The sequence below is a fragment of the Hypanus sabinus genome, chromosome 29 (assembly GCF_030144855.1).
Source record: "Hypanus sabinus isolate sHypSab1 chromosome 29, sHypSab1.hap1, whole genome shotgun sequence".
Classification (NCBI taxonomy): domain Eukaryota; kingdom Metazoa; phylum Chordata; class Chondrichthyes; order Myliobatiformes; family Dasyatidae; genus Hypanus; species Hypanus sabinus.
In genome coordinates this window covers 5,540,168-5,555,324 of record NC_082734.1, presented here as the reverse complement: position 1 = coordinate 5,555,324, position 15,157 = coordinate 5,540,168, and the positions used below count along the sequence as shown (strand labels likewise).

The window sequence follows — 15,157 nt, the reverse complement described above, 5'->3', positions numbered from 1 at the left end:
CAATCGAATCCCCTATCACTATAGCTCTCCCACTCATTTTCCTTCCCTCCTGTGCCGCAGAGCCACCCTGGGTGCAATGAACTTGGCTGCTGCTGCCTTCCCCTGATGAGACATCTCCCCCAACAGTATCCAAAGCAGCATAACTGTTTAGGAGGGAGATGACCTCAGGGGACTCCTGCACTACCTGCCTACTGCTACGCTGTCTAGTGGCCACCCCTTCCCTTTCTGCCTGTGTAGCCTTTACCTGCGGTGTGGCCAACTCACTGAATGTGCTAATACTGTACCAATACTCACTGAGACAACTTGTCCAATTTATAACACCAAAATAAGAGATCTCCGTTGGCCAGATGATCGATCCGTTCTCTTCCTAGACCCTGACGTGGAGGCTCTTCGATGCAATGGTGGGTCTCTTGAGAGAGTTTACTGATTGCACCACTGAAGTGTCCTCTTTTTCTCTTCATTCCTAACCAATTCAAATAAAGCATTCCAGTGTCATTGGCTGTAGGTCATGTGGCTGACCTTTAGCACCTTTTTACTGGCTCTGCTCCTGACCAGCATCCATTTATTGCCCACTTCCCAGCAAGTGACAGTCGGTAATTTATGGCTCTTTGTTCTCTTTGGTAACCAGGCCAAATCACTCCAGGCAAGCACCAACCCCAACGTTCACAAACCTGAATGTTATCAAAGGCACCTCACAAATAACACTTCCTTTGGAGATGACCTCTAGTCCAGCAGATTACCTAAAGCATCATTGTGTCTACTCTAAAACAGAGAAAGCCTAGCAACTTCATCTCACGAAATGGAGGATGTAAAACGGTTCCACAAAATTGCACAAAATCTCCAAGCACAGGTGTGGTGAACTATATATACCTGTCTGGACACTACCCTCCCTCCCCGGCTGACTGCTCCTGTGGCTCCTCCCACTGACCGTGGCTCCTCCCACAGACCCCGGTATAAAGGCAATTGGGGCCTCAGTCTCCAGGATGTAACATGGTGGTCAACTGCTGCTTGTTCTTTCTTCCAGTCAATAAAAGCCGATATCTCGCCTCATGTCTCAGAGAGTTATTGATGGTGCATCAACAGGGCAGGAACAAAGATGATTGGTCTGCCTGCCTTCACTGCCTTGACCCATTTGAGTTCAATGCTTTCTTCTGTATTTTTAATCTGCCAGGGCCAACATCTTCCCCCTTTTCATCCACTGACCTCCTTGACCTCTGAATGCCCTAACATAATTATACACTCAGCACTGATTTTCTGGTCCTTCATGTCCTTTACCTTGGTAAATACTTAATACTCTAAGTACCTCACTCACATTCTCCTCATCCAAGCAAATATTCCCCTCTTTATCCTTGAGTGGTCCCACCCTCTCCCTAGTTACTTTCTTGCTCTTGATAAATGTATGGAATGTCTTGGGATTCACATTAATCCTACCTGCCAGAGGCTTTTCGTGACTCTTCCTGGTTTATTCTAATTCCCTTCTGACCCATCTCTCTTGCTACCATCACCCTGCCGACTGAGATTAAACTCTCCACAACAGCTCTAATAAACCTGCCCTCAATGACATCATTCCCTCTCAAGCTCAGCTGTAACCCATCCTTTCTGTACTGTGTCTTCAGCGGAAGAGATCCCCAGAGAAAGGAGCACCTGGAAACACTGAAATGAACGATCGCGCGCTCCCTCTCAGCTGCTGCCTGGAAGATTATCCAAGATTCAAGATTGTTTAGCATCATTTCCTGTACAAAAGTGTAAGGAGAATGAATTAATTGTTACACTGGATTTGATGCAGCACAAAAAACCCATAAAAGATGTGGAATACAATAATACTTAAAAAAACAATAAATATTGATACAGAAGATAGCTTACGTTTCTTGAATGATTGCATGTCCATAAAGTGACGACAGGTGCAGTTCATGGTTAGAGGGTACTAATCAAACTTTAAAGCTCAAAGTAAATTTATTATCATCATTTACAACCCTGAGATTTTATTTATCTATTCATTTAGCTATACAGCTCAGAGGAGATCTTTCTGGCTCTTCGTCACACTGCCCAGCAAATCCAGTTAACCCTAACAATTTACAATGTCCAATTAACCCACCAATAGGACTTTGGGAGGAAACCGGAACACCCAGAGGAAACCCACGTGGTCACGGGGAGAACATATGGACTCGTTACAAGCACCTGGGGAGAGCTAACACATTCCACGGGGAGGGTGTAGACGGTGCCAGAATTGAACTCCAGGTTCCGAAAGATCCCGTGCAGTAATAGCGTTGCTTCAGCCGCAGTCTTCTTGCAGGCATACATAGTAAGTCCAAAAACACCGCAGAATCGATGAAAGACCACGCTTAACAGGACGGGCAAACAACCAATGTGCGAGAGACAGCAAACTGTGCAAATACAAAAGGAAACAAATAGAAATAAAAATAAATAAGCAATAAATATTGAGAACATATTTGTGGGGTTGTATAAGGCATTGGTGAGGCTGAATTTGGAGTATTGTGTAGAGTTTTGGTCACCGAATTACAGGAAGGATATTAATAAGGTTGAAAGAGTGCAGAGAAGGTTTACAAGGATGTTGCCGGGACTTGAGAAACTGAGTTACTGAGAAAGGTTGAGTAGGTTAGGACTTTATTCCCTGGAGCGTAGAAGAATGAGGGGAGATTTGACAGAGGTATATAAAATTATGATGGGTATAGATAGAGTGAATGCAAGCAGGCTTTTTCCACTGAGGCTAGGGGAGAAAAAAACCAGAGGACATGGGTTAAGGGTGAAGGGGGAAAAGTTTAAAGGGAACATTGGGGGGGAGGGCTTCTTCACGCAGAGAGTGGTGGGAGTGTGGAATGAGCTGCCAGATGAAGTGGTAAATGCCGGCTCACTTTTAACATTTAAGAAAATCTTGGTCAGGTACATGGATGAGAGGTGTTTGGAGGGATATGGTCCAGGTGCGGGTCAGTGGGACTAGGCAGAAAAATGGTTCGGCACAGCCAAGAAGGACCAGAAGGCCTGTTTCTGTGCTGTAATGTTCTATGGTTCTAACATGAGAGCCCTTAATTAGCCTCACTGTTTGGGGAAAGTAACTGGGTTTGAGACTGGCGTAGATGTTATGTAGCCTCCTCCCTGACTGGAGTTGAACCAACAGTCCATGAGCAGGGTGAGTGTGATCCTTTATAATGTTTCTGGCCCTTTTCCAGCACCTTTCTGCATATCAGAATCAGGTTTAATATCACCGGCGTACGTTGCGAAATTTGTTAACTTAGCAGCGGTATACAATGAAACAAGTGATAGTGTAAAAATAAACAAGTAAATCTATTACAGTAAGTATACACAAGTATATTAAATAGTTAAATTAAAAATAGTACAAAAACAGAAAAAATAAAAAAGTGAGGTGGTGTTCATGTGTTCAATATCCATTTAGAAATCGGATGGCAAAGAGGAAGAAGCTGTTCCTGAATCGCTGAGTGTGTGCCTTCAGGCTTCTGTACCTCCTTCCTGACGGTAACAATGAGAAGAGGGCATGTCCTGGCTGGTGGGGGTCCTTAATGATGGACAGCACCTTTCTGAGGCTCCACTCCTTGAAGATGTCTTATATATCCATAAGACAACATGTAAAATTTGAGCCGGACCCTGCTGTTAAAACTGCAGCTGGAAATGTGCTGTGGGATTCTGCAGACAGTATCGGATCAAGGCCCCTCCCGGCTACCTTTTGCGAAGAGAAATGCCCCCCCCACCCCACTGACCCTAGCAATGGATACATACAGAAAATAGTTAACAGATCACAGTCATACAAAGTTCAAAGTAAAAATTCATGCAGTAAATCATATCACAGTTAGAAATTAACTGCAACTTACATTTCCTTATTGGGATGGGCAAAAGTTAAGTTTGCGCTTTTGTGGGTCAATGACTACTGCAGATACGATCACACTATCAAGCAGCGTAACATGATTCACACCAACGCTGGGGGGTGGACAGGAAAAAAGTTTCCTGTTGGTGGAGTTTAGTAGGAGAAAGTTTCCTGAACTTGTTAAAGTGATCTTGGATTGAAACTGGCATGAATCCTTTCAACCAGCACCAGCTTCTATTGCTGACACTGATCTTGACTCGGGTGAGCCTTGCCATCTCTGTCATATGATTGAATGTTCCAGTCTAGTCAAGTCGCTTCTGTTATGTGTGAGAGTGCTTTGCTTTAATCTTGACAGTTAGTTATTCTATTGTTGAAGGTAAATCAAAAATGTTCTCAGTCAAATTGTTCTGTAACTCAATCATACTTTTAAGAGAAGTTTGCATAGGTATATGGATGGGAGGGGTATGAAGGGCTATGGTCCAGAGAGGCTGATGGGATGAGGCAGTTTAATAGTTCAGCACTGGTTAGCTGGGCCGAAAGGACTGTTTCTGTGCTGTTGTGCTCTATGACACTATAGAACAGAGAGAGGAAATATATCTTAGTAAGAAAATCGTTTAAGAGAAATTTGGATAGGTACTGTATGTGGATAGTAGTGATATGGAGTGCTATGGTCCTGGCGCAGGTCGATGAAAGTAGGCTGTTTAAATGGTTTTGGTATGGACTAGATGGGCCACAGGGCCTGTTTCTGTGCTGTACTGCTCTATAACTCTCTCTGAAGGATTGTGCTGAAAATCTCCGAGGGTTCCAGAGATGAAGTGGAGAGTGGTGTTAATAGGGAGAAAATTATTACAGGGCATTGGGGTTGGGTTTATCATAAGGTTAGAGCAGGATAAGAGTTCCAGTTGTGTAGTATAAAGAGACGGGCGCAAGAGCAAGATGTATTACAGTGATGGGAAGGTTAGTGAGAAAAGAGGAGGTGGGGGGGATTACAATGAGGGCATGCTACAGCGAGGAGTTCATACGTTGAAGAGATTAACATACAGTAGTGAGCAAGTCATGGTGTTACATCGAACAGAATGCAGAGAGCTTTGTGGTGAAATGTATTGAGTTACATAGTGAGGGTGTGTTACAATCAGGCACACAAAACGCTGGTGGAACACATCTATGGAAATGAATAAACAGTCAACGTTTTGGGCCAAGACCCTTCTTCAGGACTGAGAAAGAAGGGAGAAGATGCCAGAATAAAAAGATGGGGGGGGGGGTGGAGAACAGCTGGAAGGTGATGGGTGAAGCCAGGTGGGTGGGAAAGGTTAAGGGCTGGAAGGAGAAATCAATATTCATGCCATCAGGTTGGAGGGTGCTGAAATGGAATATAAGGTGTTGTTCCTCCACTCTGAGGGTGGCCTCATCATGGCACAATGGAATAATATGTTGGAATGGGAATGGGAATTAAAATATTTGGCCGCTGGGAAGTCCTGCTTGTGGTGGATGGTGTTCTGCTGAGTTCCTCCTGCAGTTTCTGTGTGTTGCTTTGGTATTCCGGCATCTACAGAATCTCTTAACTTTATGCTACAGTGTGGGTTTGCTACAGCAATGGGCACTGACCTCCGTAGTGTCCAGGGCATCCTCAAGGACCAATGCCTCTAAAAGGTGGCATCCATCATTAAAGACTCCCATCTCCCAGGACATGCCCTCTTGTCATTGCTACCATCAGGAAGGAGGTACAGAAGCCTGAAGGCACACACAATGATTCAGGGACAGCTTCTTCCCACCATCCACCACAAGCCGGACTTCCCAGCAGCCAAATATTTTAATTCCCATTCCCATTCATATTCCTAACATTACCTCACTACTTTTTTATTTCTATTTTTGCACTACTTATTTCATTTAACTATTTTATATATATACACACACACTTACCATCATTCACATTTTTCTCTTATTATCATATATTGCAATGCAGTGCTAATGTAAAGTTAACAAATTTCAAAACATAGGGCTGTGATATTAAACCTGATTTTGATTCTGACCAACAAGAACCTCCATGTTATTTAGTATTTGGCATGAAGATCAGGAAATAAGTGATCTAATTTGCATAAGCAACGTTTTCTGAAGATTTACAGTATCATAAAAATTCCAATGCGGTTGCAGTCACATTACAAATGTTTAAATTTTCCCTTCCCATAGTGCTTACAATAATAATTTGATTTGACATTCAGGTGTAAAGATCTTACACACACCCCTACCTCAGCGAGGGTCGAAGACCCGTCGGCTACCCTCACCTGGTTTGGCCCGTCTGCCGAGACGGTTTACCGGGGTGTGGCCGCTGCGCGTGCTACAGCTACTTGGGAGCCACAGGTGACAGCTGAGCACCGGGGGGGACCAAAGGTGGACGAGCTGCCCTGAAAAAGGGCACGGCAGGCCCCCCACGACAGGTGCTACCACGCCCTAGACACCCCATACATCAGATACAAGTTTGCTAACGACAACACTGTTGTGGGCTGTATCAAAGGTGGTGATGAATCAGCATACAGGAGCGAGATTGCAAATTTGGCTGAGTAGTGCTGTTACAACAACCTCTTACTCAATGTTAGCAAGACCAAGGAGCTAACTTTAGGCTTCCAGCCAGGGAAACCAGAGCTCCATGAGCCAGTCCTCATCGGAGGTGGAGAAGGTCGGTAACTTCAAATTCCTGTGTGTCACCTGTCCTGGACCCATTACATACCTGTAAGTGTAATTGCAAAAAAAGCACAAAAGCCCCTCCACTTACCTTTTCAATGATCCGGATCACCCCGGGGATGCACGTGTCCTGGTCACGTGTCTGTTTTGTGCTTGTGTTGAGAAACACACCATCTTTCTCAAAGGCTATCTGAAATGCAGAGAGATATAGAAGGGGAAAAGTAAAAAAAAACACAACCAAAGTGCAGTCTAGTGAAGGGCAGGAATACAAGAAAATGTTTATGCCATCCCAGGTGTTTAAATTTCGCAGTGTTATTTTTCTCGGAGGACGTGTCCTGGGACCAGCATGTAAGTGCAATTGTGAAGAAAGCACAGCAGTGCCTCTACTTTCTTAGGAGTCTGCCAAGATTTGGCACGACATCTAAAGCATTGACAAACTCATTGACTGACTGTATTACGGGCTGGTGCATCAATGCCTTTGAGTGGAAAATCCTACAGGAAATAGCGGATACAGTACAGAACGACCCAGTATATAATGGGTAAAGCTCTCCCAACCATTGAGCTACATGAAACACTTCCGCTTTCTCCGCTACATAAAATGCTGTCGTCACCACCCAGGCCAGGCTCTTTTCTCACTGCTGCAACCAGGAAAGAGATACAGGAGCCTCAGGATCCACACCACCAGGTTCAAGAACAGTCACTACCCCTCAACCATCAGGCTCTTGAACAAAAAAAGAGGATAATTACACTCATCTATTGAAATGTTCTTACGACCAACAATCTCACCAAGGACTCTATCGTGTTAGTTCATGCTTTCATTATTTATTGCTATTTATCTATATTTGCATTTGTACAGTTTGTTCTCTTCTATGCTCTTGCTCTTTCATTGATCCTGTTTACACTTTTATATATATATATATATATACTCCTGATAAGTTGCCATTGAACTTTTGAAATCACTCACCACCATTCAGAGCTCTAGGCAGGTCTTTCAGGTAACACTTCACTTGTGAATCTGCTGGGGTCATCTATTGTACATTGTGGCCCTGATGCGGCCTCCTCTATACTGGTGAGATGCTTCGTAAATTGGGGCCCCACCTCATCAAACACCCCCACAAGCTGGACCTCCTGGTGGCCAAACATATTACTTTTAATGAATTTAGTCATTCTTGGGGTGGTAAGTTGGATTAGTAAGTATGCAGATGATACTAAGATAGGTGGCATTGTGGATAATGAGGTAGGTTTTCAAAGCTTGCAGAGAGATTTAGGCCGGTTAGAAGAATGGGCTGAACGTTGGCAGATGGAGTTTAATGCTGAGAAGTGTGAGGTTCTACATTTTGGTAGGAATAATCAAAACAGGACATACATGGTAAATGGTAGGGCATTGAGGAATGCAGTAGAACAGAGTGGTCTAGGAGTAATGGTGCATAGTTCCCCGAAGGTGGAATCTCATGTGGATAGGGTGGTGAAGAAAGCTTTTGGTATGCTGACCTTTATAAATCAGGGCATTGAGTATAGGAGTTGGGATGTAACGTTAAAATTGTACAAGGCCAAATTTGGAGTATTGTGTACAGTTCTGGTCACCGAATTTATAGGAAAGATGTCATCAAAATAGAGAGAGTACAGAGGAGATTTACTAGACTGTTACCTGGGTTTCAGCACCTAAGTTACAGAGAAAGGTTGAACAAGTTAGGTCTTTATTTTTTGGAGCGTAGAAGGTTAAGAGGAACAAGGTTAAGGGGGGACTTGAAGAGCTGAGAAATGGAGCTAAGAGGGGGATCAATGCTAAGGGGTGTAAGTATTGAATTGAATTCACTTTATCTCTTACATCCTTCACATACATGAGGAGTAAAACTCTTTACGTTATATCTCCGTCTAAATGAGCAATGTGCAATCATATAATAATATTTATTATAAATAGAGCAGTCAACGTAACATAGAAATTCACTCTAAACAATGTGAGTTAATCGGTTTGATGACCTGGTGGAAGAAGCTGTCCCGGAGTCTGTTGGTCCTGGATTTTATCCCGCGGTACCATTTTCCAGATGGTAGCAGCTGGACCAGTTTGTGTTTGGGGTGACTCATGTCCCCAGTGATCCTTCGGGCCCTTTTCTCACACCTGTCTTTGTAAATGTCCTGAATCATGGGAAGTTCACAACTACAGATGCACTGGGCTGTCCGCACCACTCTCTGCAGGGTCCTGCATTTAAGGGAAGCACAGTTCCCATACCAGGCAGTGATGCAGCCAGTCAGGATGCTCTCAATTGTGTCCCTGTAGAAAGTTCTTTGGATCTGGGGGCCCATAGGAAACCTCCTCAACCGTGTGAGGTGAAAGAGATGCTGTTGTGCCTTTTGCACCACACAGCTGGTGTCTACAGACCACATGAGGTCTTTGGTGTGTGGATGTTGAGGAACTTAAAGCTGTTCACCCTCCCAACCCCAGATCCTTTGATGTCAATAGGGGTTAGCCTGTCTCCATTCCTCCTGTAATCCACGACCAGCTCCTTTGTTTTTGCGACATTGAGAGAGAGGTTGTTTTCTTGACACCACTGTGTGCTAAGCTGTATCGGCCCTTGCCCTTCCCTTGGACAACATCGGTATCATGCAGAGGGGAGACTTGTTCCAAGGCTATACCGCTATCCATCCCCCTCTTTTCCTTCGCTACATCGACGACTGCATTGGCGCTGCCTCTTGCACGCATGCTGAGCTCATCAACTTCATTAACTTTGCCTCCAACTTTCACCCTGCCCTCAAATTTACCTGGTTCATTTCCAACACCTCCCTCCCCTTTCTTGATCTTTCTGTCTCCATCTCTGGAGACGGCCTATCTACTGATATCTACTACAAGCCTACAGACTCTCACAGCTACCTGGACTATTCCTCTTCCCACCCTGTCTCTTGCAAAAATGCTATCCCCTTCTCACAATTCCTCCGTCTCTGCCGCATCTGCTCTCAGGATGAGGCTTTTCTTTCCAGGACGAAGGAGATGTCTTCCTTTTTTAAACAAAGGGGCTTCCCTTCGTCCACCATCAACTCTGCTGTCAAACGCATCTCTCCCATTTCCTGCACATCTGCCCTCACCCCATCCACCCACCACCCCACTCGGGATAGGGTTCCCCTTGTCCTTACCTACCACCCCAACAGCCTCTGGGTCCAACGTATAATTCTCTGTAACTTCTGCCACCTCCAATGGGATCCCACTACCAAGCACATCTTTCCCTCCCCCGCCTTCTACTTTTCACAGGGATCGCTTCCTACGCGACTCCCTTGTCCACTCGTCCCCCCACCATCCCTTCCCACTGATCTCCCTCCTGGCACTTATCCTTGCAAGCAGAACAAGTGCTACACCTGCCCTTACACTTCCTCCCTCACCACCATTCAGGGCCCCAGACAGTCCTTCCAGGTGAGTCAACACTTCACCTGTGAGTCGGCTGGTGTGGTATACTGCGTCCGGTGCTCCCGTGTGGCCTTTTATATATTGGTGAGACCCGACGCAGACTGGGAGACCGTTTCGCTGAACACCTACGCTCAGTCCGCCAGAAAAAACAGGATCTCCCAGTGGCCACACATTTTAATTCCATGTCCCATTCTGATATGTCTATCCATGGCCTATCCAAACTCAGGTTGGAGGAACAACACCGTATATACCGGCTGGGTAGCCTCCAACCTGATGGCATGAACATTGACTTCTCTAACTTCTGTTAATGCCCCTCCTCCCCTTCTTACCCCATCCCTGACATATTTAGTTGTTTGCCTGTTCTCTATCTCCCTCTGGTGCTCCCCCCCTCCTTTCTTTCTCCCGAGGCTTCCCGTCCCATGATCCTTTCCCTTCTCCAGCTCTGTATCACTTTCGCCAATCACCTTTCCAGCTCTCAGCTTCATCCCACCCCCTCCGGTCTACTCCTATCATTTCACATTTCTCCCTCCCCCCTCTACTTCCAAATCTCTTACTATCTTTCCTTTCAGTTAGCCCTGACGAAGGGTCTCGGCCCGAAACGTCGACAGTGCTTCTCCCTATAGATGCTGCCTGGCCTGCTGTGTTCCACCAGCATTTTGTGTGTGTTGTTGTTTGAATTTCCAGCATCTGCAAATTTCCTCATGCGTGGCCTCTGAAAATCTACCACTTTTATAGAAAAAATAAATTCCTTAGATAGTGATAAACCAGTTAATAGGCTACATCATTAAAATTATTGAATCACATGGGTAATGTGCTAATACTTAGTCAATGAAGAATGAGACAAGCCGTTAGTTTAGCTGCTGTACCGCTTTCTGCCAGTGAGAGTGAAAAATACGAGTTTGTTAAAAAGTACAAATCTTATAAAAAGTATTAATAAAAAAGTGGTTTCCAACATCCTTTAATAATGGAATCCACTATCACTACTACACTCCTTTTTCTCCTTCTTCCCCACTTCCCTTCTGAGCCATGGAACCAGACTCAATGGCAGAGACCAGGTTGCTGTGGCTTCCCCCACCCCCCAAGAATATCTCAAGTGGTATACTAATTATTAAGGGGAACGGCCACTGGGTTATTCTGCACTGGCTATATTCCCTTTCCTCTCCCAACAGCCTACTATCTCCCCCTAGCTCTTATCTATCACATCCACATTTTCCCGTATGAGCCTCTCATCCCTCTATTATTCCCACCCACCCTTCTTCAGGACTGAGAAGGAAGGGGGAGGTATCAGAATAGCTAGCCAGAAGGTGATAGGTGAAGCCAGGTGGGTGGGAAAGGTCAAGGGCTGGAGGTGAAGGAATCTTATAGGAGAGGAGAGTGAACCATAGGAGAGAGGGAAGGAGGAGGGGGACCCAGAGGGAAGTGATAGGCGGTTGAGAAGCAGTGAAAGGTCTGAGTGGGGAGGTGGAATATGTTCGCCGGAAGGAGAAATCGATATCCTGGTCCTGCTGACATGGCATCAGCGGTACAGTCAGTGAGGGATGGGGCAAAGACTGCAGAATCTGCCAACGTCCTATGTATGACTCCAGTGAGAGCCCTTTACACCCAGTACGGACCTCCAGCATAAACCAGTTCATACATTTGGACATGTCAAGAGGAGGCCACCCTCGGGTGGAGGAGCAACATCTGGGTACCCTCTGAACTGATGGCAAGCACATGGACTGTGTTTCTCATAGATGCTGCCTGACCCACTGAGTTCTTCCAGCATTTTGTTGGTGTTGTTTAAGAAGTCAGGTGGTATTATGATGGTTTGTAATAATGGCTTATGCTGAGACATATACAAGGGGAAGTAATTTTTGATATGAGATCAAGGACCATTATAATAACTTCATATTAATGATATTCCTTCATCAACAGGAAGTCATCTGCGGTCAATCTTCCTCAGGTAAGTGCCACCATTGTATTTTGATTTTACGAACATTTCTTTTGGACCCTGCTGCTGAATTAAAAGCTGCAGGTGCAGGAAAGGGGAATGCAGTCAGCATTTGAGACAGATGACATTTTGTCAGAACTGACCGGTCATAGGAACATTTTTTCAAGCTGTTGAAAATGGGGAGGGGTGGAGAGAGAGAGAGAGAGAGAGCTGGGGAAATGTCTGTGAAGGTGTGGTCTGTGAGCAGGTTGGTGTAAACTTAAAGTAGCTTAGTGACAAAATGAATCAGAGGGGAATTGCTGAGAAGAAGGAAAATAAAGAGAGCGGTATCGAATCCAAGGGAAGCCATGATGCAATGGCGGAACAGAATTGAAGGGCCGTATGGTCTAATTCTGCTCTTGTGTCTTATTTAGTGTGATGCTATTGCTTACCTGGAAACTAGTAAATGACTCATTGGGTTGAATGACCTCCTTCTGCGTGATAGAGCACTACAGAACAGAAGCAAGCTCTCTGGCCAATCTAGACCAGTGGTCCCCAACCACTGGGCCGCAAGGCATGTGCTACCGGGCGCAAGGAAACGATATGAGTCAGCTGCACCTTTCCTCATTCCTTGTCACGCCCACTGTTGAACTTGAATACACGCAAGGTCATCAGTCGCCTAAATCCCTCACGCCAGGGATCACTGGTTGGCCGCAGGTAACCAGCTGCCTCGTGTGGCTAGTGGAAAGTGCCATTGCTACTGGCCTGGAGCACGGACAGATGGGCATTGCCTCTAAAACCTGTTTAGCACACCGAATGTTTGTGAGGAATCCGGTGCTAAAATATTCACAGGCGACCTAATTCGGGCTCAGGGTTCTGTAGGTAGCAGAACAGCTACCTCATTGCTATCTGCTGAAAGTCATCCCTCCAGACAAACTTTTGTAGGCCGATAGATCCTATGGTTGGGGGGCGCGCCACGAGCTCCCAGTGTATGGGAGTATTGGAGTTCCAGTCCTTCATGTTCTGTTCCTTCTGATATCATTGCACATTGCAGTCAGGCCTCGAAAGGTTAATCATTTATGCTCCCTCTGCCCGCACACAATGGAGGCCAAAATGTAACTTCTGTCCAGAACTGACAAAACTCTGCGTGGTAAATAAGGACACACAGCGAGGATTATTCCAGCTTGGTTCAGAGATCGGAACTGTTGTTGACTGAGACAGTGGAGCAGGTATTAACCCTTACAGAATCACTTACTTGTGGTGCTTGTCACCTTCACAGGAGAGCTCAGTGTGTCCTCCGGAGTTACTGACACAACCGATAGTGTGTACTGATCTCCAGGGAGCAGGCCTGTGGCTGTGAAATTTGTCTGGCCTTTTCTTGCGTTGTAGATCAAACTGCTACTGTTAATGACATTAGTGACTGTAATTCTGTAGGTATAGTTATTGGCTCTTGTATCATTTGGCTGTATCCATTCAATTGTTAATGACTTTGTTGTCCTCTTTACTGCATTAAATTTAGTGACTGGTGATGGATCTGTCAAGAGAAAAGCCAAGGGATGGGTGATTAGTATGAGATACCCTACATCCTGATTAATCTTGGATAGTGAGACCAAGATTTCATGGTGTGCACTATTCTTTGGCTCTGTGTATGGTTAAGCATTGGCCTCACAGTCAGACATAAATATCTGACATAGATATAATTAAAGACTACCTGGAGTCACTCCCATGGGAGAGGGTGTACTGAGAGGCCGCTGCATTGTCAGAGATTTTAACAATGGTGAAGTCTTTAAGAATATCAGTCGATACTCTGGGTGCTGGGTAACGAACTGTGACTCCCTTGTCTGTGTCTCCAATTCAGTTTGCCCTTGGGTTGTTGTTGTCTGCATCTCAGGCAATTACCCTGCTCGGTTAATAAGTTGCCCTCAGGATCTTCATCGGCAAAGCTCCCAGTGTGTGGGAGTATTGGGGGTTTGAGTCTTTCATGTTCTGCTCCTTCTGAAACTGTTGCAAATGGGAGCCAGGCCTCTAAAGGGTAAATGTTTATGTTCACTCTGCACGTGCAAAACGGAGGCCAAACTGTAATTTTTGTTCAGGACTGTCAAAACACTGTGTAGTAAATAAGGACACAAGAGTGAGGGTTATTCCAGTCTGGTTCAGACATTGGAACTGTTATCGGCCGAGGCACTGGGACAGGTACTGACCCTTATGGAATCCACGATATCCTGAAAAGGGAGAGTGAGCAGCCAGAATTTCTGGTACATATTGGTAACAACAACATAGGTAGAAGAAGGGAGGAGGTCCTGAAAATAGAATACAGGGAGTTTGGAAGGAAGTTGAGAAGCAGGACCTCAAGGGTAGCAATCTCGGGATTGCTGACTGTGCCACGTGACTGTGAGGATAGGAATAGAATAAGGTGGCAATAAATGTGTGGCTGAAGTATTGGGACAGGGAGCAAGGATTCAGATTTCTGTATAATTGGGACCTCTTCTGGGGCAGGTGGGACTTGTACAAAAAGGGACAGGTTTCACTTGAATCTACAGGAGACAAATATCCTTGCAGTCAGGTTTGCTAGAGCTGTTGGAAGTGGTTCAAGTTAATAGGGCTGGGGAATGGGAACGAGTATGATAGAGCTGAGGATGAGCCAGCAGGTTTGCAAGTAGATGATGTACTATGTAAAATGAATATAAGGAAGGACAAGCCAATGATTGGGTACAAATGCAGACAGAACAAAGAGTTATATTGTGCCACAGAGGCAAAATTCATAAGGACGAAGAATGCAGGACTGAAGGTGCTATACTTAAATGGACATAGCATTTGGAATTAGGCGGGCAAACTCGTGGCACAATTAGAGATTGGTCCATATGACATTGTGGGCATCACGGAGTTGTGGCTGAAAGGTTATAGTTGGGAGTTTAACATCAAAGGATGTACTTTGTATTGAAAGGACAGGCAGGGAAGCATAGGCGGTGGTGCGGTAAAAGATGGAATTACTCCTTTAGAAAGAGGTGACACAGGATCACAGAATGTTGAATCTTTGAGGGTGGAGTTAAGCAACTGCAAGGGTAAAAAAAAAATCTATAGAAGCCTCCAAATAGTAGCCAAGATGTGGGGTTGAGATCGCAAAGGGAGCTGGAAAGGGCATGTAATAAGGGTAATGACACAATTGGAATGGGGGACTTCAATATTTAAGGCGATTGCGAAAATCGGGTTGGTGTCAGTTTGCAAGAAAGGGAATTTGTTAAATGCCTATGGGATGGCTTTTTAGAGCAGTTTGTCCTCGAGCCTACTCGGGGAAAGGCTATCTTAGATTGGGTGTTGTGTAATAACCCAGATC

At 45.2% G+C, this 15,157-nt stretch overlaps 1 protein-coding gene across 3 annotated transcripts in view; it reads left to right on the top strand.

The window, feature by feature from the left end:
• Positions 1-3,973: 3,973 nt before the first annotated feature.
• LOC132382918 (receptor-type tyrosine-protein phosphatase H-like) overlaps positions 3,974-15,157 on the top strand; it is a 79,141-nt gene continuing 67,957 nt past the window's right edge. For 2 of the 3 annotated variants that reach the window (XM_059953481.1, XM_059953479.1), the window contains exons 1-2: positions 3,974-4,099; positions 11,829-11,856. In XM_059953481.1, the coding sequence (XP_059809464.1) occupies positions 4,046-4,099; positions 11,829-11,856 (82 nt within the window). In that variant the 5' untranslated portion in view covers positions 3,974-4,045. The remainder of the gene's footprint in view (positions 4,100-11,828; positions 11,857-15,157) is intronic. The other variant, XM_059953480.1, reaches the window with a different exon arrangement.